The sequence below is a fragment of the Malurus melanocephalus genome, unplaced genomic scaffold (assembly GCF_030028575.1).
Source record: "Malurus melanocephalus ecotype Western Australia unplaced genomic scaffold, MMel_1.1 scaffold_17, whole genome shotgun sequence".
Taxonomy (NCBI): Eukaryota; Metazoa; Chordata; class Aves; order Passeriformes; family Maluridae; genus Malurus; species Malurus melanocephalus.
In genome coordinates this window covers 4,915,157-4,940,483 of record NW_026623249.1, presented here as the reverse complement: position 1 = coordinate 4,940,483, position 25,327 = coordinate 4,915,157, and the positions used below count along the sequence as shown (strand labels likewise).

The window sequence follows — 25,327 nt, the reverse complement described above, 5'->3', positions numbered from 1 at the left end:
TCTCTCTCTCTCTCTCTCTCTCTCTCTCTCTCTCTCTCTCTCTCTCTCTCTCTCTCTCTCTCTCTCACTGTGTAGAATGCAGCAAATGCACCCGTATCTCCAGGAAAAACAGCTGTTGACACTACAAATGTAAACAATGCCACGTATCGGTAAGCAAACCACATCACTGTGACCATGTTAAAATTTACAGTGGGACACTTCAGATACCTAATGTCATGGATAATCCCTGTATTTCCTGTTTTGTTTTTTTTTTTAGTTGAAGTGTTCTTCCTTTTGCTTCATTGCTCTTCACTTGTAAAATTTGATTTGCTTTCACAGAAGTAATGAATTGGCAGTATCGAATCTRTTCTTGATTACATTTGGATGATGCTTTGCATCAGTTTTAGTGGTTAAAAAGTTATGGATAGAAGTGGAAGTTTAATTTTAAGAACAGGAAAATTTTCTTGATGCAAGGCAAACTTGGTGTGAACACTTGAAAATTTATCAATAACTCTGTATTTTTTTRGTAGGAAAATACCCAAAGTTAATTTGCGTGAGAAGCACAAAATAGGTTTAGAAAATCTCAAAGAAAAGAACAGCTGTAAAATTAGGGTTTGTTTCACCATTGTACTGTTCATAAGTATGCCTTATGTGGCTTATTGAGAGAAATGCTAACTGAAAGTTCATTCCTTAGAAATGCTGGCACAGTGAGGCAGATGCTGGAGTCAAAAAGGAATGTAGGAGAGAGCACACCAGCAACTTTTCAAGCTCCTGTGAGTACAGGTAAGAAACTCCCTATGGACTATAAGCACATTTTCTTAAATGTTTTATTGCTTTCCATTAAAGAAGTAACTAACTAAACAAAGCAAAACCAATTTTACTTCTTTTTTTTCTGACACAAAACATTATTTTGAGCTCTCTGGCACATTCCCAGTTAATTTTTGTGTGGTGTGCTTACCAGCTATGGGAAAAAATATGTTGATTTGGCTAACCAGAACTTCTGGGTAAATTAGCTGCTTCAGGAGACTGCATGTTAGGTATGGCAGCACAACTGGCTGCCAAGAAGTAAAACACATGGCTCAGGCACCGTATTGTACTTGATAACAGTAGGATGCTGATGGTAGCCTTCCATTATCTAATGACTTTAGAAATGGAGTGGGAAACTAGACAGAAATTATAAAACCCATTTCTTAAAGGAATCATGTTGAAAAGTGGAATTTCTAGATTAAAATTTTATTGGAAATATAGACGCAAACCCACCATTAATTACGTTCATCATAGTCTCACTGTCCTTGGTTTAAAAATAGCTTGTTTAATATTGAATGCTGAGTGTTTCCCACAGGATTATCTCGTAGTAGGCATGTACTGGCTTTCAGTAGTGTATTTTACTCCTGATCTTTAGAATTAACCCTGAAATTTTGTCGCATAAAGGCAAATGTCTTTTCTGACACATTAATACTTGTTTTTGGTAGAACCTTTTGGATACAAGGTCCTACCTATACAAGGCAAATTAGTTATAACTCACATAATTTCTCTTTGTGTTTTGTGAAGCACCAGTTGCTCTGCCATTTCTGTAATCAGTGTTTATAATGCTATCTTTTGTGGTTAAATCTTGGAGCTTTCTTCAAGCCTGTGTCATAATTCTTTATATGCATTTTTTATGCCATTTCTTAGAAATGCAGTATTGACTGTATATTTAACCAAGCTATTGAATATCAGTATACAACAGAAAAACAGTATCTGTAGCCTGTATTTGGAAAAAAAAAGGAATTATACACCATCTTTTTCATAGAATCATAGAATAATTTGGGTTGAAAGGGACCTTTAAAAATCATCTAGTCCAACCCTGTTGCCATGGTCCCGGACATCATTCACAAGATCAGGTTGCTCAAAGCCCTGTCCAGCCTGACTTTAAATACTTAAAATGATGATTGGGCGTTCACAGCCTCTCTGGACAGCCAGTTCCAGTGACTCACTGTGCTCATCATAAATTGTTTCCATTTGTTGTGTTGCACTCAAACTTCCCACTCGATTCAAGTGCTTATTTTTTTTGTTTATTTTTTTGTGTGTAGTGCCTGCTTCCAGTCTTGCTGCTTCTCCAGCAGTTGTCAGTGGACATCCTAAGCTTCAGACTCCAGTGTCTTCCACCAGCTCTTTGACAACAACAGTTCTTCCCACAGCTAGCACAGCTACAGTTGTAGGCGCTAACCAAGTGCCCACCGGCAGCACTCAGTCGGTGTCTGTCTCATTGCAGTCTTTGCCCGTAATCCTGCATGTGCCTGTTGCGGTCTCATCCCAGCCTCAGCTTCTGCAAAGCCACACAGGGACTTTGGTCTCTAACCAGCAGTCAGGCAACGTTGAATTTATATCCGTACAAAACTCGTCTACAGTTGGTAGCCTTTCTAAAACTACAGTGTCTTTGGCATCAACTAACACAACTAAACCAAATAACATCCCACATGTGCCCAGTCCTGGTATTCAGAGGAACTCTACCGCCAGTGCTGGGTCAATAGGTACAACGTTGGCAGTGCAGGCTGCTCCTACTACACATCCTGTTGCCCAGACCACAAGGACTTCTTTGCCCACAGTGGGTACTTCAGGACTTTATAATGCAACCGCCAGTCGAGCTCCCCTACAGATGAAGATTCCCCTCTCTACATTTGGTAGTACAACTCCTACTGAACCACCCGCCGTTGCAGCACCCAAGATTGGTAAGTTATACTTGAATGTTGACACTGGGAAAGGAGGATAATGGTCAGAGGGAGACATAAAACTGCACTCCATGGAAAATTGTTTGTAATGTGTTTTACAGAGATGGTGGTTCTAGGTTGCATTTCTGTTGAAATTGTCAAGATCAGTATTATCTTTATGATAGATCTGTTTCAGACATTGTTCAGATTATTCAGAAAATAATCTCCCCTTAGAATCAGCAGTTTGGCTTTTTAAGCTTTATTTGGAATTTGATTTATGTAATTCTTAGCATGAAGTCAGAAACTCATACCATTAAGACTGGGTATTTATTTTTAAACAGCCTCTTAGGATAATATGAACTGCCTTTCTAAGCAGAGACATACTGAAAGGAAAGTATAATTATAACTTAATTTTCACAACTCTTAAAAGTAAACAAAACAAGAAAAAAAAACCAACTGAATTCTAATTAGTTCAATACTAAATGCTAGTTCAAAAGGAGTATACACTTGCAGTATTTAAATAAACTCTGTAAACACAATAAATGCTCAAATATCAATATATAGAGTTACTATTTTAAAATACTTTTTTTTTCAATCTTTGGCCATGCCCTGATGATACTCTGCGCTTTTGATTTTACATACCTTGAATTTTTTTTTCCAAGAGGTCTTCAAGATTTGTGAGTTGGAGCTACAGCAAGCTCCTCTTTGGCGCAATATAAGCAGAGCTTGCCATCGAAACTAGTTTAATTTAATTTTCCTAAATCTAAGTTACCTATGCTAAAATGTATGCTTCCTAGTGTTGGACATTTATGTTTTATATTGGTTCTTAGCTCTAAAGCAAATAGAAGTGATATAAGACAACATAAACAGTATTTTGGCAGATGAGATAGTGACAAAAGGGATAACCTGGGTGTCCAAAGAATATGTCTCATTTTATGCAGTTCCTGTAGACTTACTTTATTCCGTAGTAGTTTTCTCACCAAAATTGAAACGCTGATTAGAGCCAGCACTGTTGGTGATAAGGTCTGGTTAAAATGAAAAGGAATGAGGACAGAATTTAGATTTATATATTTACATAAGATATTAAAGCAACTTTGTAAATTGCTAGTTTAATATGGTGCTAATAAAGGTACTCAGTCTCCCTGTCTCAGTGTTATATTTTGCAGCTGGTTTAACCATCCTTTTTTCAGTCAGGCTTTTTAAAAATGGAAATATTTAATAATTTTATTATTTTTCAGTTTAATATCAGTTTGCATGCACAGGAAGGAGAGGTTGGAGTTATACTTTGTCCTCAGATAGGCAAGGAAATTGGTCGTAAAATGTTTTTAATACACTGTCAAACTTACAAGGAAGGGAGCACATTAATCAGACTCCAATACTTATAATTGAAAATTGGGACTAAAGATAAAATATGTCACATACTAAATGTTGAGTATCAAACTATTTTGCATATTGCCTTCATATTTGTCTAGTGGGTAGCAATAATTAGTAATGATTAAATGCTGCAAATGAACAATTTCTTGACCCTTCAGACAACCAGACGAGCAGGCCACCAACAGATACTTCAGCAAACAAACGACCTGCAGAGGGAGCAACACAGGTAGGCTTTTGATTGTTTCTATGCAAAATTCTGAAGTTACAATCCACAGGAGAAAAGTTCTTTACCTTTGTTGCTTATAATGAAACAAGTTTAGTTTCTTTTGTGCCATCCTTTCTAGTTTCTCTCAGTTTATACTTTCCTTCTTCTGATTCATTGTTATTTGGAGCATGAACTTCTGATAATATTTTCAGAAGTTTTCTGATGCGGTTTTTGTAGGTAGATGAGTTGGTAAATCAGGAGCAGGCTAAAAATTGTCTGATGAAATAGAGCTAACATACAAAGTAAAGCCTGCCCAATCTTTGAATGTTTTGAATTTAAAGCTATAAATATTTTATAAATTATTGTGGTATTCTCATTTCCACACTAATCCAGAACTTTAAATTTGGCTTCTAATGTTTGATTGCCATATATCATGGGATGAAAAAAAAAGGGAAATAAACCTTCTTCAGGAATAGCTAATAATATTTTAATAATAAAGGATAACTCGAAGTATTACTGGATTTCTTGACTAAAATTTGTTGAACATACTTTGAAATTTAAAGTTTTAAATAAAGCTATTTGAAATTCTTCATGATTSTCTTTCTACTTATACATATTTCATAAAGCACCTCATACTTAACTGTTCCTGTTAACCTGAAGTCATTTTAGTAAGTGAAATAAAATTAATATATTCCAGCCAACATTTCCTAATTCATTAGTGTGTCAAGGTACAGATGATCTAAATTGTGTTTCAAAGCAAGAAGAAAATATATTGGATGATATCCTGGTTTTCACCTGTTAGAAGTAGTCTGTCAAAGGTAGCCAGTATTTTAAACTGTGCCTCACTCTATCTTTCTGTTAAGGCATTTCATAAAGAATGGTTGTTTGGAACTTGATTTTTCAAAGATACCTGTGGATTATAGCTATTAAAATCCTTGTCACTACTTGATATGTAGGAAATCCAGTACCATAATGRATAACAGTAGTAGAGTTTTAAGACTTAATTTTCAGTATAAGATGCATATTTTGGAATTTTTCTTCAGTTAAGCCTGAAACCTGGAAAAAATTCAGAAAAGCAGATTATGTGTGATAGTGGTACTTAGCAGTGGAAGGTGAGCTAGGAGGAGGGAAATAAAAGACATAGGATGTTTTCTGGTTTTCAGTCTTCTGTTGTAGTGTATGTTCTAGGTTTGCTTTCCATGAAATCAGTTAAAGCATGTGTAATGCCATGGTTAAAAAAGAAGGACCTGATGTATTTTAATTGGCTAATGATGTATGGAATTGACATGCCATCCATTTGAAAAATCCACTTAATGCCACCTGCTTTTTGTTACGTAAAATCCAAAATATTATGTATTACTCCACACTTCGCAGCTGTCAGATCAAAAAGTAGTTCACTGTGTGCCGTATACCTGTGGCATATTTGATGGTACAACTTTGATCAATTGTTTCGAAAAGCAGTTGAAACAGGAAGAGACTTCATCAGAAAATAAAGAAGCAGTAGAAGCAGCACAGATGAATTTTAACTTCCCTGAGGATGTCCTCTTTGGCTTGGAGGAAGAGGAAGAGGATGCTAAGAGCATCAAAAACACCCACAAGCAGACTGGCTGGGCAGCTAACCTATTAAAACAGTGGCTGGCCAAAAATGGCAAGGATCCTAGCTTTGAATTGGTCCCAGTAAGTGAACTCAATGATATCTTAAGAGAGTTTTATTACACAATAAGAAATCATGATGGAAATACCTACAGTGTGGCAAGCTACAAGTCAATGCGTGCTGGCTTAAACCGGCATCTCAAAATGCCACCTTATAATCGTCAGATTTGCTTAATGAAGGACAAAGAGTTTGCCAGTGCAAACATGGTGTTTGTGAGCGTGCTGAAGATGCTGCGCATGCAGGGAAAGGATGAGACTCACCACCATCCTCCTATAGCTGCCGAGGACTTGCGTAAGATTAAGCAGTCTGGTGTGCTGGGTTTGCACAGTCCACTGGCACTCGTCAACAAGGTGTGGTTTGATTTGCAGTTGCATTTTGCCAAGCGAGGGAGGGAAATTCTGAGAGATCTGGCTCCAGATGCGTTTGTTGTTGAGAAGGACAAGAACGGGCGTCGGTATGCTATGTTTAGGTATCCTGGCAAAGGAAAATGTGGAGAAGATCCTCATAAAATGGGTAAAATGTATGATATGCCTGGGGATCCAAACTGTCCTGTTTTTTCCTTGGAACTTTATTTGTCTAAGTTGCCTCCAGAGCCCCCTGCCTTTTACCTGCACCCTTTAAAGCTAACGTCAGAGCAAATGCAAGAACAGCCTGTCTGGTACAAAAGAGAACCAATGGGTGTTAATTACCTGGGTACCATGATGCCCAGGATAAGTGTGGCAGCTAGGCTCTCTCAGCGGTACACCAATCATTCTCTCCGAACTACCACCATCCAGCTACTGTGTGAAGCAGGACTGGGGCCTAGAGAAATAATGGCAGTGACAGGCCATCGCTCCGAGTCTGCTATTAGACACTATTGGGGATCTGCAGAGGTTCGCTACAGGGCCTGGTCAGATATAATGGAAAATAATGCCCCCAGTTACCTACATAGCAAGATCCCAAATGAAGTGATAAAAGAATCAGTATCTGGTGCATCCACCTCTTCTGTAAAACATGTTCTAGAACAAAACAAAATTTTATTCCCTACAAAATCTGTGGTATCACCTGGCACTAACTGTGTAGCTTTAGTCCCTGAGGAACACCCAGCTCTGAATTGCAGAAGCCCTGTCCTGTTGAACCACAGTTCTTCCAAGGTGTTTCTCCCCAAGAGCATGACCAGTGGGAGCCTAACTGCCGGTCCCCTTCAAGGCTGCGGTAACAAACCTGTCTTTATAAGGCGTGTGATAAAACAAGAACCAATGACTTGATGCTTCTGTAATAGAGCTGATTTCAAATGAATTGCTTAAATGGAAAAATTACCAGAGTTGTTTCTTTACTTGGTCTTCTGAGGAAATTTCTTATGGTCTAGTTCAGCAAGAAGTATCCTGTTCACACTCAAGATATGAGCTATGGAGCAGAAACTTAAACAGGGCTTGGAGTTTGTATGGCCTTTTGTGGCAGCTGGGACTCTTTGAAGTGGCTGAGCAGAACTATTTAAAAAATATTAAAGGGAGATACTGATTTCCATTTAGCTGAAGATAGGCTTTCTTCACTGAGAGTGTGGCTTTTATATTTTGTGAAGTGTTATTTATCATACCATTTTGTGCCTGCTGGCATAATGTAGCATCTTGCAAATCAAATACTTGATTACTGAAAAGCACCAAGAAAGTAGAAACTGAATGAAATAGACACAGATGCACTACAAATATGTACATACGCATGAAAACACCTGGAATTGCTTAACTACTGTCACCCTCTGTTCAAATTGTTATCAGACCTACCACAGGATTGTGCTTTTTTTTTTTTTTTTTTTAAAGCATTCTTCTAAACTGATTTTCACTGTGGGCTGCAGATTTGCTTTGCAGGGCTTTCCTTTTCCTACTTAGTATCTTTGGCTTAAGATTCCAGTCATTGTGTTCTCCAAAGGCACTACTGATACATTGGTATTAAAATTGGGATCTCTTCAGTTGTGCATGAAATGGGGAAAACATTCTGGAAAGAGCTGAAAACAATTTCTTGCTTAAATGCCATATAATTAGAGTTTAAATGTTGTCTCTGTGCTGAGAGGTTTTTTTTTTTTGTATTTCCTCTCACCAATCCCTTCCTTATATTTCACATCATCTTTCCACTCTAGTCTGGGTCAGTATAATGTAATTCACAAGATGTGCATCCTGTTCTTCCCCACTGAACCCTGTACAAATATGTTTGGTTTTAACTTCTTCAGATTAGTAAACTGATCCTGTCATTATATTTTGTACAGATTTTTACAGGTTAGAAATTCTCAGGATAGTGGATGTGAAGAATAATTTTCACCATAGATTCTGACAAGTGATTTTCTTGTAAATAAAAATGGAAAATTGGTTATGGAATCACAGATTATGGTAGGTCCACTTTGGAAGAAGAAACACGGTAGCATTTAAAATTGTTTTTCATTATATAACTGAATTGAATAGAAATTGCTTTGTCCTTTTCAAATGTGTGTATACACATGCACTCTACACACATGGTTTATCACACTAAGGACTTCACTTGAAGTGTTGATGTTGCTCAACAGCAGACAAAATAGAGAAAAATCCCAGCTGAAATAACAAATTGACCATGATAAACTCTTAATTGTGTGAAGAACTTCCTTGCTGGCATAGACTTTCAAATATTGAATTAGATTTATCTCTCTGTTATAGTATATAATTTATATAGACACTGCTCTAGTCTGTACAGAGAACTTGATGCCTGAATTTTGGAGTTTTTATCTTTGCTGATAGTATTTACCTTTGTTGCCTTGTATAGGTTGTTTATACTTAACAGCATTAATTTTCTGGAGTGTAAGACCAGCACAGTACTCCATTTTCTGATGGATCTAATTAAATATTAAAAGGTTTTGAAAGTTCTATCCTGATCTTATACTCATTTATGATTGAGATACTTGGTCAGATGTAATTGTTAATATAAAAATTACTTCTGCACAGTCCTACTTCCTTAGTTGGAGCATAGGAAAGAAAGCATGGATCATTTTGTCAAGCCTAAAATAAATCAATCAGAGATGGTACAGAAAGTGATCCTTTCTGATGGCTAGAAGAAAGAGTGAAAAAAAGGTCGGACAGTTCTCAAAACTTAGAAGAACTGTGCAGTAACTTATTCTAGTGTGTTTTAGGGTAGTATAGATTTTCAAATTTTAGGGATTCATAGAATTCCTAACTCATCCAGAGTGGTAAATTTAATTTTGTTTTTGAAGAAATTTAATCTAAACTTTCACCAGGATGGGTGTATCTTACTATTCCCCCACAAAAAAAAAAGGTTCCTGTGTTTGTCCAAGGTAGTTGCTTCTTCCAGCATACTGGCATTGAACATTTACCCTCCAGGAAGAAGAAAAGTATGTTGCCAGGAGATGATTCTTTTTTGTTCCCTCTTGCTGCATGCTGTGGTCATACTGACCACATGCCCTGCTCTGGTTCTAACTGCATCTGGGTGACTCAGTGCAACAGCAAATTTCTGATGGTTTCATTCTTCAACATGAATCTAGCTGGTGATTAAAACAGAAACAGGGACTCTTCTGGCCGATTTTGGCATACCTCTCATTCTTTTTGATTATCATTTGGCTTCTAACTTGACTTCCATTCTATTGGTTTATAATTGGGTATTTTTGGACTCTCATTTGTTAAATTCTAATTCTGTTGGCACCAGCTGTACAGCGTCCTCTTGCTACCTTCAGTTTGAATCTGATACTTCAAAGCCACTGACCGTAGTATTACTAGCTTCTGTTTTTTTTCTGTGGGAGAACTTTCTTTTTTAATGGTTYGGACTAGTATTATTGCTTCACAAGACCTGGGATCGTTGTTTACTAAGCTTTCTGTTAAAATCTGAATTAATTCTTGTTAGTAGAACATCTTTGTAACCTTCCATAAGTGAAAAATCTTTCTCCTGTTTTCCCTCCCACCCAAATTGTTAAATGAATCTTTCCTACCTGTATTTTATTTCTAGAAAAACTGAAGTAAACAGAATGCATATGTTGCTGCTTTTGTAAAGTCAATTTTGGCTGTAAGTACAGTAATATGGGGAGCAGAGGGTCAAGTTTCAAGTCAGTTTATGGTGATACAAGTTATGTGTGAACATACCGAATTCTATCAAAAGGGACATGAATTGTACTCCTCAGTTGCAGTGTCAGCAGAGAACCTCAAACAGCAGGATAACAGAGTTTCTCAGGGTTTTTCCCATTATTTTTCTGCTATAAGAGGAACCTGTTGTTGAACCAACAGGTTAAGTATGGTTTGTTTGGCTAAACTTAGATTTAGACTTTGGCTGCACATTTAATGCAAAATTGCCAATCGTCATTTAAAATTCCCCTTAAAAATCTAAGTATAACAAATAGTTTTTGAAAGAAATAGTCTGTGATTCTTGAATTTTCTAATTAGATCTTCACCTAAAATCAGATTGTTTCATTTCAGTTGCGAAAAAAGCCCCAAAGAAACAAAATCCTCTACCAAAAAAAAAAAAAAAAACCAAACCCAAATAAACAACACAAATGAAAAACCAGGACTTAGTTTAGTCAACTAAATTAATTTTTTTTCCTACTAGCTGCTGTATTATTGATTAAATTCCATTTCCTTTGATGGAGATAACCCTGGAAACAGTGGAGAATGACTGGTTCCTTATATAATACTTCCATAAATTTAGTTTTGCATCTCATTTTCATAATTCAGCTTTGATACTAGTGCTGTGAATCTAGAACTTGTTTTCTCTGTGTTTTCCTGTTAAGTTTGGAAATCTCAGCTGTTACTTTGAGGGGTACTCTAATTTTTGTTTTTATGACGTTGGCATGGTATCTTAAAGTATGTTAAATTTTCTTTTCTAAATGCACCTTCTCTGTACCATGTGAAGAGTTCCACTGTGCACAGTGTCAAATACCCGAAGGCATTGGAAGGGTGCTTTGAAATTGAATTTGTTCTTGGTTTTGTTGTGGTTTTAGTCTAGTACCTCTGGTTATTGTGAACTGTACAGCTTCTCAGCAGTTGCTGTTTAGGTCAGTATAGTCAAAGTTTTCAGTAAGCAGTTTGGACATGCAATTTTGCTATATGACTGTTTCTTCTTTTTCAGCCTTTCTCTCTTCTTCTTGCTCCAAAAGGAGTGGCTGCAGGGATGTGGAAGGGGGCATCTTACTATGTCTGTGTTAGTCTTTCATCTGCAGCTTTTTTCTGTGTAAACAGAAATTTAAGGGTTGCTATTTGGCCCCAGTGATTTTACCAATGGCAGTTCCAGTGCCTCGGGTCCTTGAGTAGCATTTCTGAAGACATGACAAGCACTTTTAATGTATTGGGATAAATATTATTGTTATAGAGGCAAAGGCATTTTAAATTATATAGCAAATCTTTAGAATGGTTTGAAAGTATTTTAGTATTAATCCCAGTTATAGATACAGGATTTATATATATTATATAAATATAGCTATGGTAGAATGAGAAAACCTATGAGAGCAGTGTTATTATACTGTAACATAACACTGAACAAATCTTAACAGAGTTTGATGTGTTAAAAATGTCTGGTGTAAGTCAATCTTCAAGAATGTTTGCATTATATTTATTAAAACACCAAGTCAGGTGAATAGTTGAGTATTTTTTTTTCTGTTCCCTACTTCATGTGCACCTTATCCTGTTAAGGAGTAAAGCTTCTTTTCAATCTGAATTTCATCTGTGCATTTCACCTTACAGCTACTGTTAGTTTATTAAATAAAAGTCCAGCAGTATCCTATCAATTTCCCATTGTTTCTGACATAGCTTGATGTATTTGGTTGAACTACAGTTTAATTTAAGCTATTTTCCTGACTATTGGAAATTCATCTGGTAAAACATTAATAAAGTACATTTGTAACTCCTATCTCTTTACCCTGCAGTGTGTAACAAACTTTGTGAGTCTCTCTTGGGAAACAATATGAGCAAAGTGGATATGTCAGCTTACAGKTTATAAGCAGCTATTTTATATTGTCTAATTATTATAGATGAATATGTTCCCTTGCATTTCATGTTTTTTTCTCTGAAAATAAACGTTTATAGTTATATATGTAAAATGGGCTACGTGACTTTTGTCTCTGACCCTGGAGTTACGYTTGTGATGTTTAAAATGCAACTAGCTGTCATCCGTGAGGTGGAATCTTTGCCTAAGTAGAAAACTAAATCATAAAGTTGTTACCAGGAAATCAGGTAGCTGAGTTGGATGGCTGATTTAAGGAACACAATTAAAATGTGTGACTTTTAAGGTTAGTTGTCTTTACCTGTGACTGTGTGTGTTACCTACAGCACCCTCAGCTACTGAGAGCAGTTTTTAATGGGTATACTTGTGTATTATAAACTCAAATTTGTCATTTGGGGCCAAAAAAATTGGGAGTGATGTTTAAACAATCTAACTGATCATGTCATTACTCCAGGCATAGGTAATAACTTTTAAAAGCTGCCGTAAACTAATGTGAAAAGTATTATAAATATATTTACTGTTAAATGAGATGATCTTCCACCATCCAAGATGGCCACCCCACATGGTACTATTGGGAAACTCAGTGAGTCTTGGGGAAATAAGGTAGATGTTTCACTTTCAAAGGGTGAAAACCAGTAAAGGGATGTGTGTGCATGAATGTATGTTTGTGTTTATTATATACCCTTTTAACTGTGATAAAGGAAAAAGTGAATCACATCTGTAAAAAATACTTCTAGCATTGTGTCATGTGTTTCTTTGTAACTTCTACTTGGGACTATGATTGTGAGCATCTAAAATCAGTTCTGGCAACCAGTCTCTTATTTATGTTCTTGTTAATAGGTGTAGCCAAGCTAACATCTGCTCTTTGCACCAAAGAAATGAGAGGGTATATAATTCTTTGAGGTTACTATGACTGGTTATTCATTTTTTCCATGCTTGCATTGTTCTTGTTCTGTAGGAAGTGTTGCACAATACCAGTTAAGGGTGAGGAGAGTGTAGCAATCTTGTGAATGCAATATAAAATGTCTGTCAAAAGTGTTTTTGAGTGTTATACAAATATGCAACCGCATAGTATCAAAACATGTATTGCAGCACTGTGAAATTTGGTTTGTGTAAACTTTGATGTTGGTAAACTGCTTCCTTTATTGCATTACCATTTTCCTTTTTATCTTGGTAAGATATGACAAATGCGTTTGGTACATGGTTGAGTAGATTCTCATGGCATCTTTCCAAGGCTGAAATAATTACTTCAGTTTTGTGGGAGTTACTGCATTGGAAAAAATAACAGTTGAGAAGTGATAAATCTGACACTGAAGGAGTCAGTGACTGAAATATGCTCACAAATGTATTAAAAAAAAGTAATTTTCACAACTGCTTAAACTGTGCTTGAAATATGTAGTTGTGTATATGGATGACTAAAAATGAAATTCTGACCTTACAATTATACATACAAACACACCTTGGCCACTCTATCTACATGCACCCCATTCCCAGACCATATTTTTAACATCACTACCCATAATTTAAGATTGATTTTGCTATTATATAACGCTTTGSTGCATCATGTATTGTTGTGATGGTGTGATGCTTCATAAATTGTCTGGTTTACAACCTCCAGATTTTTTCTAGTTTGTTATAGTAGGGATGATTAATAATAAAATTGTCTGCACTGTGTCAGTTTGGCACACCTAATCTTCAGAATTTTGGTCTTTGCTACTCGAATTATTTTTTTTTATTTTTGCAATGTATTTTTTCATTTTTCCCCCTTAATTTTTCACTTTTACATGCTGAAATGTTCCTTTATGAAAAGCAGGTGGCATTGCAATCAACAACCTTGCTATCTTTTTGTGATGAACTGAACTGTGGCGTTATATAATACCAAAACTTCTAAATTAATATATATCGTGTGTGAGTAGAGAAGCGCATATTCAGAACTTGCATCAAAATACTGCTTGTAGCTTTTAGTTTTTCACTTGGTACAATATATATGCATGTTGTTGGGCTGTTCAATTTGAGCTTTAGAGGTTTCTTTCCCAGTTTTCTACAATAGTTTGCCATTGGTTTATATGTGCTGTAGTGTATTAAGTTGTTCTTTTTGTGTTAAATTCCACAATTGCAATTATGGTGGGAGATAAATTCTCTCAATTATCATGTCTACCATATGTGCTTTGGAATATAAATTGTCTCCTTCCTTACATTTGTTTTCCTTGTGGTATTAGAATAGCTTTTTTTACACCCATCACCACCATTTTTTCTTTCCTTGCTTTTCAAAATTCCAAATGGTGATTCAACCTCATTTGTAGCAGTAATGATCTAAAAAACGTTGCTAGATAGCAAAGCTAAGGTGATGTTGTTTCTCCCACTCCGGTGCATTTTAAAACAGTGTAAAATGGTCTCTGCAAGTGGAAAAGCACATATAATGGTTGTAGCCTGTCTCCATGTCCCTACTTTTCTAGGTAGATGGAGAAACAGCTTCAGAATCACTTGAACACCAGAGACAGCTCCTCATTTTATTGCAAGGCTGATGCCCATCTGATTCCCCTTTATTAATACAGTATTTGCTAGCATGTAGAGTAATTGATTATTTGATATTGCAGTCAATGACATATAGGATCCAATGACCGTCTTCCAAAAGAAAGAAGTTCTTAATTATGAAACATTTACATGGATTTTATTGCAAATCTTAATTGTGGCTTCAGGTTCAGGTGACACCGTATGAATCTGTGACAAGTTTCATGATTTTATTACTTCTAAGAACCGCTTTTCTGTTGCACTTACTGTATAAATTTCTAAAATGTCCATATGATGCTGGTTTTAGAAAGTCAGTGTATAATTCTTTCCTTTCTCAAGGAAAACTGCTTATTGCTGGTTATTCCTAGCAATTATCCCCACAAGTATATCTTATTTGTCAGCCCATCTATTTCTCAGTGCTTTCTTCAGTTCTTGAAGAGTGGTTCTTGAGTGGTTGGGATTGAAGAAAGCAGAGATAATGTTGCATATGCAGTTGAAAATGCATGAAATTGTAAGCATAGGTAGTTTTTACTGATCCTTTTCAGAGATCACTGGATTGAAATGTAATTACTGAAATGTAAATAGAGATTTTACACAATTAATTAAAACGAAGTCTGTTTCTAGTAGTTTTCATGGTGACAAAAATCTTAAAATGTTACTTTTAGAAAAAACTTTGCGGTCAGAACACTTAGAAATGCTGATTTCTAATATTAAGTGAAAAAAACGCATTAATTTGAATAGTTGCATTCATTTTATGCGTACTTTTCAATTGTTCAAACTCCCATATGCACAATAAAGCAGTTTCCATGTAACTGATGAACAGGCATTTAGAAGAGTCTATGACATCTCTTTCAGGACTTGGCATGTTTCACTCAGATATTTGAAAGGGATGAGTATTAACTCTTTCGTTTTTGCCCTTTCTTGTATGGTCTTCCAGTTGCAGCTTTCACACATTCTGTCATTAAAATACTTTTCCTTCACACTTGCCAAGTGAGATGCTTGCCTGGGGCATTTGCCACACAAACAGATCATTTCATGTTGGTAATTGCAGTAGGTGTGGACATGAGTTTGCAGACTAAAGCAACTGTGGCAGAGGGGCTTCAATTTCACACGATTTTTTTTAAAGAGCACACTTTTCAAAGCAGGTTAAAATTCTAAGCGTGAAGGGCTTTCTTCTTTATGGGCTCTTTCAGGAAAAATGCACAACACTGAGAATAGTGAAGTAACTTTGAAATACGCTTACCCCATCCTTCCATATTTGTGGTAGTGCATGCTCAGTTGCTGCATGGTTTGTTATTCCTTGTTCCACTGCTACTTTTTTTCCTCCTCCTGCTTCTGTTTTTCACCTTTGTTTCTGCTGTTAGTCGTACCTTGCAGTCCACTACCCTCACTTCACCTTGTGTTTTGCCTTTCAGCTCTAAGTTGCATGTGTTGTCTTGGGTTGGATCAACATTAGACTTCAGCATGAAATTTTCAGTTGCAGGAGACRTTGCTTTATGCAAAATTATCTTAATTGCAAATGGAAATTCACCTACCAGCTGAAGACTAGTGATGTGGCTATATTAAGGGAAGTCAGGAAAAGATGAAGTCTTGTATTTTTCTCACTTTCTTCCTACAGCGTAGGAATATGTTCACATACATATTTAAAACTCTGGCATTTTCAGAGTGGGACTTGTTAGATTGAATTTTTAATTCCATTTTTAATTCACTTTATTAATTTCATTGTTTTATGTTAAGGTTATTGCACTGCTGACTGCCATATGAAAGGAGAGAGGTATTTAAATTAAGGTCATTCTGATACAGGTGTAATTAGCTGGATGTTCCAGTCCATTGCTACTTCAGAGTATACAAACTTTGCTCACCTGCTATGAATAAAACAGATCCAAAATGTTAATGTGAATGACTGTATTTTGGAGGATTTATACTTACTTGGAATTTAAAGGCACATACATTAAGATACATGAGCAGTAAAAGAATGGAGAAGGGTGTTTGGTAGCTTACATTTCTTTTAAATCTCCGAGTAAACTTTCTTTTGCTAGATTACTAGAAAAATTGCCCAGATAATGTTGTAAACAATCCAATTTAAGTGCAGCTTCTGTTTGCTCTGGAAACTGCTGTGCTGGTTCTGACAAATGATGACAGGCTGGCTTGGAGGGTAGTGGCTTTGTTCACTTTGGTTGGCTTTGTTTGATTTTGTGTTTGTTATTTGTAACTGTAAAGTTTCAAATATATACCAATCACTTTATATTGCTGTGGTTGTTTGTGTTTCATCTTATTTGTACTCTAAGGTGGGTGGATTCTTTGTTACTAAGACTCGTTAGGCAATGTTTGAACTAAAACATCAGGCATATATTTGGGGTTCTCGTTGATGGTTTTTATTATTTCACTAGTGTGGCTGCACTGATAAAATGGTGTTAAGATGACATCATCTTGTTCTGCAGAGATCAGCTGAAGCAGTTTCACGTTGTTGTTGGCTTGTTGTGTTTGGAGGTATCTAAAAAGTGATAGCAGACCAGAATGCTTTGACTTTGCTTTTCTGCTTTACCAGTCTCTACCCAAATGCTTGCTGAAATCTAATATTAGGAGTTGAAAGACTTGTCCTCTTGTTTCAGTTTTTGACACAAATGGAAGTGTTGTTCATATATGACTGAAAGTCCAGTGCCTGGCTCTACCTTGACTTCTTCAGGGGTGCAAGCATTCTGAAGCTGGGTTTTAATTTTGCTCAGAGCAGCACATCTGAATCTGCATTATTAATGGATAACATGGCAGTCTGCTCCACAGAATCCCATTCCCTCCATTTGAGGAAGAGCAGTTGTTTCTCTGTAGCCTTGACTCAAACATAATTTTGTTGTTAACTGGAGTTTTTACAAGTCCTTGTACTAGAAAAAATAGTCACGATGCTAAGAAGGGGTGGTTTTATTTTCTTGTTTGGTTGAGCATAGAGGCTTCTGGAAACTCATTACTTGCATTTCACAGAGATTATGCCACATGGTTCAATTTATAGGTCTTAACCATCCTAGTAGGGTCCATACTCCAGAAAAATCTGAAATAAGGTGATAAAGTTGCTGTCTCAGATTATGGAGATGTCAAATTTTACCAGAGGGAAGTAGGGTGGACCAGTCTTCTAACACCTGATTCACAGGTGAATTCTTCCTGAATTTCCTTTTCATTGCTGAATTTGAGATACCTGCAGTTATCTGAAAACTGTGCATGCCAACACTGCAGGATGTAGAAATGGATGCTTCTCATCCTTTTGAATGTAGGTGGATGCTGCAAATAGTCAAAATCCTGACCTTTATGACAGGCATGATGAGCAGTCTGTTTTGTGTGGCAATACCCTGCCTAAACCATGCTCTCCTAGGTAGGAAACCCAATGTTCAGCTTTTTCATTTTTTTCAAGTTTTCTTAAGATTTTCCTGTGCCCCTAAATTTCATTTAAGGGGAATACGTGGTTGGTGAAGTAGGGGAATCTAGATGGGGAGGCTCGGGAGACAGAACTTGATTGTGTGCTCTGTTTTGAGTACAGCATCTGCTTGGAATAGCTGGAATGTTTGCCCTGGAACCAAGACTGGGGTGTGCCACAGATTTCYGCTCAAAGGCTGCCCTGCGGATCTGCAGCTTCTAGGGCTAACTACTTCTAGAAAGCTCCTGCTGAGGAGAGTGCTATCCAGGGTCATTTACTAAAAAACCTTGAATAGTATGGCTGGCTAAGAGAAGGTCTTTCCAACTGAGAATTACATGTATGAGACCTTGTTGGTTGAGTTGATTTAGTAGTTGCCGGTTGAGCTAACTCAAGATTTTGGCCTTCCAGACACACCAAAATAAAGAAATGCATGCCATGACACTTGCTGGCTTGGAAATTCAAACAGCTTTCCTGATTGGCACAGTCAACCAGGGCTTTAAAACAGTTAGCTGTCATGCAGAGTATTTTTCTGAGGACTTTGATTTCCTTGCAGAGGAAGAATTGAAAGGAATTACTTCGAGCCAATATATTTCTTAGTGGGAAGAAATTAATAGCTTGGTGTTAGTTCTTTTCTTTTTCCAGTTCTTTATAAATCTCCCTCTCCATTTTTCAGTCTGCTTTCTCCTGGCAGAGGGAGCCGTGGTTCAAAATGCACATTGTTGGCTGGGAAGATCAAGTTGGAATGAAATTCCTCTTGGCTTCATGCTAATCAATTTGTCATTAATGTGCCTTTGTCCTAAGCTTCAAGTGGGTAAATCAGCTCATCATAGTAAGAAACCTGAAGCTAGAAAGTATTTTAAGTAGAAACCACACAACAAAAAAATTCCATGGTTAATAATTCTGAAATACGTTTCTCTATGTATTGCAAAGATGAATCCCTATAGTGATCTTCTCTATCACCTATGAACATAAGTAGTTAGATATTTCTTACTCAAATTGCGTGTTGTGTTTTATTAGAAGAGTTTGTCAGTGGCAGCATCAGAACTTAAGGCAAGAAGAAATCAGGTTCTAATAATGCATAATGAAGAGAGTTATCATGTCAGGCCCTCCAAATTCAGTGACTGATAATTTAGACAGCTTCTGCTTCCTTTAGTAATCATGATACCTCTTTTGCCTCTCCTCAGAGCCATGCCTACATGAGAATTGCCTTTCAGAGTTGCTTAAAGCCTCGGTGTTACCCAAATGAAGGTCATAGAGCAGATAATCTCAATGCTTAGGCTTTGACCCCATTTGACTGCACAGAAAAATCTCTGATATTCCTAGGGTGTATAAGGCCGACCATGTGCGTCTGGTAACTCTTATGTTTTTTCCATGTTAATTGCTCAGAGATTTTGGATAATTATGGTGCTTTTGTAACACTTTGTCTGCCCTAAGAGACCTTGTTGACTAATCCATAAATCAGTAGCAGTTCAGTCCAACAATAAGTGATAATCTCTTCCACAAAACAACAAAAAGAAACCACAACTAGTCTTCGTAACAAGTTTAAGGAACTAGATATTGATATAATCCCTTTTTTTTCCCAGAAAGTATATTTAAAACCACAGAAATATGTAAGACCTCTCCCATAGTTTTTTCATCACCTAAAGATAAATGGTGGTGGTCCCTGCGGTCTGACCAGTCAAGGAACAGCGTTGATCCAGAAGATAAATCTTGTTTGATGGTCTCCTAGGGCTTTTTGTTAAAACATTTAACTTTTGCAATAGCCTAAAAGATTCCTTTATGCTCTTTAAAGGGATGGCTAAAAATAGATTTGCTTGTAGAATAATAGAATGCTATAATTCATTATAATGGATGAGATTACACTATTGAAATTACTGGATACAACTGGAGTTTTCTGATGGCTTTTGATATGTTTTGCAAGCATACAAGTTTCAATGCAGCTTTCCCTTTTTCTTAATGTGAAGTCAGTGTCTTTGTAAGTATACAGGCCAAGCTATCTCAAGATAAGTAATATATTATCCCTGATGACTGCTCCATCAGAGTTACACCACTACAGAGGAGAGCACAGGATACAACTGGATTAAAATATTAGGTATCATAGTTGAATATACTTYATGACAGCAAATTGTTATGCATTTACCTGTAAAACAGCAATATGCTTCCATTCATCAGGGCTTTTTAATCCTTACAAAGCTGAAAATACATTAATGCTTTTTACTGCAATGCAGTCATTTGGTTATCACCTGTTTTTCAAGTGCTGGGATATTTGTCTGAAATTACCTTCTCTTGCTCATTTCATCAGTTTCTTTCTAATAAGTATCAATTCTGAGAGCTCTCCTTCTGAATGTTCAATGTGCATCCCTTTTCCATCTGTGTTCCCTGGATTTGCTTTTGCAAAACAAAGGAGTTTTGTCTTTCAGAGCGGGAAGGTCGCAGGAAGTGAATCAGGAGGTGTCATTGATCTTACACTGGATGAAGAGGATGATGGCTGTTCTCAAGGTGGGTGAAAAAAACTTCGCTAGCTGCAGGGATAATTGAGCTACAAGTGTTATTTCATCCCGTGAATGACAGAAAGGAATAAACTTCTGTTTCTACTTAGTGTATTTTTTCTCTTGGTGTTTCAGTTAACTAGGACTGTTAAAAAATTCGGTTAGGTGTTGAATAAAAGGAATTTTGCTTACAGTCTTTAAGATTTTTACTTTTGCCTTAATTTAAGCATTATTTCTGTCTGTGCTTAAATACCTCAGGCTTGGGGGGTAATTTGAGATGTTTGAGTTCTTGATATTTTAGAAAGCTCTTCTAGATTTTTTTTTTTGTTTACTGATTATATTGAAGACCTTTTCATTCTACAGTTCATATTTAGGCATTAGAGTATTACGGCTTCTAATATTTTGTTTAGCTAGAACACTTTGTGTGCAAGAGTTTAAAGACCAAATGCAAACTGTTGTTTGCTTTAGGACTGTATGCCAACAGCAGAGTAAATATAGTCATGCTTTTATATACTTTGGCAGTTTGGATGCACTTCATCTTTTAAAAGAACACATTTCTTTTTATATAAGTCTTGTGTAAATGTAGGCCAGTCTAATTATAGTTAGCATTGGATTAGTGAAGAATGATAATACTTCACAGAAGTAATAAGAGTTTCTACTTAAAACCATGTATGGTATTGTCATTTTCATTGGAAAAAAAATCACATTTCTACTACTGGAGTTTAATTTTCATTCTGTGTCATCTCTAAATGCATATCCCTGCCCTGCATTCTGAAGTCCAGCCACCTAGAGATTGGATTCCTTTGGGCAACCTCGATAGTTATTTCTCTAGCTAGTGCATTCAAGTTCTACACAAACATTCTTAATAGCTTGACTTGCTTTGTATTTGTATTACAAATGTAGAAAATCATTGGCATGTGGTAGCTTTTCTTCCAGTGAAGAAGAAATCATGGAGTCTAGAATGGTTTGGGTTGGAAAGGATCATAAAGATGATCTCATTCCAACCCCCCTGCAGTGGGAAGGGACACCTTGCACTGGACCATGTTGCTCAGGGCCCATCCAGCCTGACCTCGAACAGTTCCATGTCACTGCCAGAAGGGGAGGGTGTGAGGTAGGCAAGTATTAGGGAAGCATGATGCAATTCAGATAGCTGACTGTCTGGTTCTCTTATCAGTAGAGGTTTTGTGGTGCTCAGTGAATTGATTATGAGCCAACAGTGTGTTCTCATTTCAAGTAAGTATTCCCCTAAACTGACACTGGTGGAACCACAGCTGAAATATGGTATCCAGTTTTGGCTCCCTCTTCAAGCTCAGGAGAGTGGTGGTAGCACTGGAGAGACCCCACTGATGGTGTCAGCATGGTGAAGGCCTGGAGTGCACAACCTGGTGAAGAGCAAAGCAAGAGACAACATAAGAGCAGCCTACAGCCACTTGGAGGATAGTTACAAAGATGACAGAGCACAGCTCTCCTCAGCAGTTCCAGGTGATACAGTAAGGGACAGTGGTCATGAACTGCAAGTTCAGGAGGTTCAAATTGTGCTTAAGGAGGAAAGAAATCACCATAGTGCTGCACATAGAGATGGTGGAAACTCTCATCTTGAATGTTTTCAAGATTCAGCAGGACAAAACCACAGATCACTTGAATTAATTGTTGTTGACAGTCCAACTTGAACAAGAAATTGGACTACACGGCCACCAGAGGTCCTTTTCAGCCAGAATTTTGAACTGATGAGTGGAGTGGCAGAATAGCTGAGGCGAGCAAGTTTTTATCACTGTCATCTTTCTGAGGGTTAGGTCTCAAAAAGATAAAAAGATGATTGCCTTGAGATTGTGCAAGCCTGTCAGGTARGGTTAACCTCTCCAGTCCTACTTAATATTCTGTAAACACCCAGCAGATAGATTAAAATGGATTTGTGCTATGTTTTAAAGTAGCATGTTACAGTATTATAGGGTATTGCAGCTAATTATTTTCTATCGAAAAGTTTCTGAAAGTAACATTTTGCAGAATGTTTTTTTCTTCCCGGCTGCATTAAATAGATGTTTACCTCATGATTGCCATAAAAGATCAACACCACAATTACACGTGCAACTGTAAGAATGCTTCCTTAGGTAGGATTGCTACAGAGTTGTAGCTCTGTTACCACTTAATTGTTCCTCAGTTTCTTTCTGGGACTTGAGCCAGTATATTAAAAATTTCTCCAGTGGGATATTCTGAGATTCTTTCCCCTTAGTTGTCAGATGTTAAAAAATTGTCCTTCTGTTAGGAGGAAGGTTAGTAGGGTGCTTTCATKCTGGGTTAGCTCCTCTTTATCTCTTCATTGCAAAGCAGAAGCTGATAGTCTGAAGCCAATGTGGATTAGTTCACATTTAGAGTTTGTGTGAGAAGTAAGTGTTTTTTATGTGTTTCCTATATAGAAACATAGGAACCAAAGCCCTAATAAAAGCTTGAGTTTCACCATGCAGTGAGAACACAGCACTAGGATTTTTGAGGAAGTTTGTCAGGAATGTGTTCTGATAATAACTTTGATTTTAAAGAGTAGGAAAGAGGAAAGAGTACACTTGTAACAGCTTATGCATAATCATAAGCATCTATATACCTTTGGCCAAATACTTTTTTCCACTGCACTTTGTTTACAAATGTGGAGCAGGTTTTATTTTCTCATAGATTTATACAATCTCAAGATAGAAAATACCTTCAGCATTATGGTGTTTACTGCAGGAATATTAGTTCAATACTAATTCAAATAGAAGAGCAATACTTATTTAGTGTACTTGGGAACTCAGATCCTGATTATTTTCTTTAAAGCATTGTCACCCACATAAAAAGTAAACCTAATTCTGTTACTTGTAAAAGCTATTTAAATAGATCTAAATATCTACTAATATCTAATAGTACCGTTGCAAAAATTATTAATGAAAATTGTGTGTAACTTTTGAGAAACCATGTTAAGAGTAATCTAGTACTTTTCTGTCTGCAAGTATCTTGCAATACTTGCACTTCGGACCTTGCTGTCCTTTTTATAAATTTTTTTTAGCACATGGCATCAAATTATTTAGTATTATATTAAAACAATTCATAGATTTAAAATGGGTCTGTAGTGTAAGAAGGAGACATAAGTGTACTCTTAAAAATGGCTGTTTTCCTTTATTATTTTGTAGGAAAAATTATTAAATACATAATCAGTTTTTTCTTTTATCTGGTTAACAAATGTGTCATTTTCTGGATAGTTCTTTTCTTATTCTTGAACATGCCTGTGAAATGTTTGCTGTTCTGTAATCCAACTATACCAGTTATGAATTAGGACACTGTTCAAAACTCCTTTGCGCTGTAACTGAAGTGTTGTAGGCTGTTTCTGGCATGGAAATTCGCCCTTCTTCTTTTCCATTTAGTGTATTAGATTAGGAGTTTTGCTCACACCTCCAATAGTAACAATTCCAATTTTGTGCTCATTTCCATAAATCTATTTTTTTGTCTCCTCTAGCTCCACATTTGTTGTAAATATGATGCTGTSTTCATTTAATACTGGAACTGTTCCATAATTACTTTTAGCCTTAGTCCTTTGCTTACTGTGTATGCAGTCTTCCATGCTGTTATTTTTTTACTTAAATATCCTTTGCCATTTGTTTCCATTTATTTAATGAGGTCTAGTTGGTTATCTGTCATCATTTCCTGTGGTTGGTGCAATCCTGACCTAGTTTCCAGTCACTGGAATGTCAGTAGGGCTCTTCCTGATTTGTCAAGGATAAATGAACTTGTTCTGTGTGAAACTAAAAATAAAAGCAAAACTGGAAAAGCCCTCACATTTGTCCAGACTGTCATGTTTCCTTGAACCACGTTTACACAGCAGTAGGGTGTAAAGATTTTTGCTTATTGGATTTTAAGTGCATCTTCTGAGTCATGACTAAGAATGTGCTCACATCACTGAAATGATTCAGTCATAGTTGAGGTGCGCATTAGTCTGTATGCAAAGTAAACTGATGTATGCATCTCTGTAGGAATCACTTTGGAGTTCAATAGTTTATTGAACATTTGGAAATTTCTCCTACTCATGGCCAATAAAAGAAGTTTGAACCAATCACAAGGCCTGTTAGTTGATGAAAGAGTAGGAAGCATCTTGCCTTTAGTTTTTGAAATGAGTATCCCTTACTGCTCCTTTTATAGACCTTGGGGAAAAAAAGAACATTATATTTTCATCAAATGGCTTCAGTGACGTAAGTTGGTTATTGAGTCTACAGAAAGATAATATGGGCAGCTCATGCTGTGTTTTATTTTTGAGGTCTTGAATTTGGGGATATGGTCTGGGGGTGATTATGCTCGTGCTGGGTTGATGGTTGGACTAGATGATCTTGAAGGTCTCTTCCAACCTTGATGATTCTGTGATTCTGTAATTGTGTTTGACAGAATCATACAGCAGTTTCTGAAGGGTACTGCTACTTCAAGCTGCTATAGCTAGTGTTAAACAAAGCTCAATGAGACCATTAAAATAGTCTCAAACTGCTAAAATCCAAACATTTTGAACTATGCTGGCATTACCCATATTCTTAATGCTTTGGAATCTAGTTGGCATACTTAAATGAATGTTTTAAATGTGTTCTTTGCTATATTGTTATGTTTTCTCAAGAATAAAATGAGTATAAACATATTTTCCTCTTTATATTCTCTGCTCTTTTACTAAATTGGTGGCTGATGCATGTACAATTTTACCAGGGAAGAATCCTTCTGAATGACTGCCCTTAAAATCTACTCTTTTATCTTGGTGGAGTTTTTTTTTTTTTTTGGCTCTTCAATGGTGCCTCCTCTGCCTATTACTACTTTAATGTAGCTGAACTGTCCAGAAAAAAGCCTCAATTCTTCTTTACTCAAATTGTGTAAAGTCTTGATTAGATACAGACTTGCACTCTAGTGAATATTATTTCTAGTCGCAAATAAAATAAAGCAGAAGAAAGTATTTCTGTAATAATCTACAGATACAGGCAGTATTTTTTAGGATCACAAGTCAGGAAGTCATGTTGAGGAGGGTGTCTTTTTAAAGTTTTCTATAAATAATAGTGATTTCCCTTTTTTAAGCAAATAGCATGAAAA

The 25,327-nt window shown here is 36.5% G+C and overlaps 1 protein-coding gene across 8 annotated transcripts in view; it reads left to right on the top strand.

Moving 5' to 3' along the window:
* ATF7IP (activating transcription factor 7 interacting protein) overlaps positions 1–25,327 on the top strand; it is a 76,822-nt gene that overhangs the window by 43,483 nt on the left and 8,012 nt on the right. For 3 of the 8 annotated variants that reach the window (XM_057389530.1, XM_057389524.1, XM_057389518.1), the window contains exons 7-11: positions 76–149; positions 674–762; positions 2,052–2,690; positions 4,202–4,269; positions 20,177–20,255. In XM_057389530.1, coding sequence (XP_057245513.1) covers positions 76–149; positions 674–762; positions 2,052–2,690; positions 4,202–4,269; positions 20,177–20,255 — 949 coding nt within the window. Of the gene's footprint in view, positions 1–75; positions 150–673; positions 763–2,051; positions 2,691–4,201; positions 4,270–5,709; positions 13,916–20,176; positions 20,256–25,327 lie in introns of those variants that run through there. The other 5 variants (XM_057389493.1, XM_057389507.1, XM_057389499.1 and 2 more) reach the window with 3 other exon arrangements.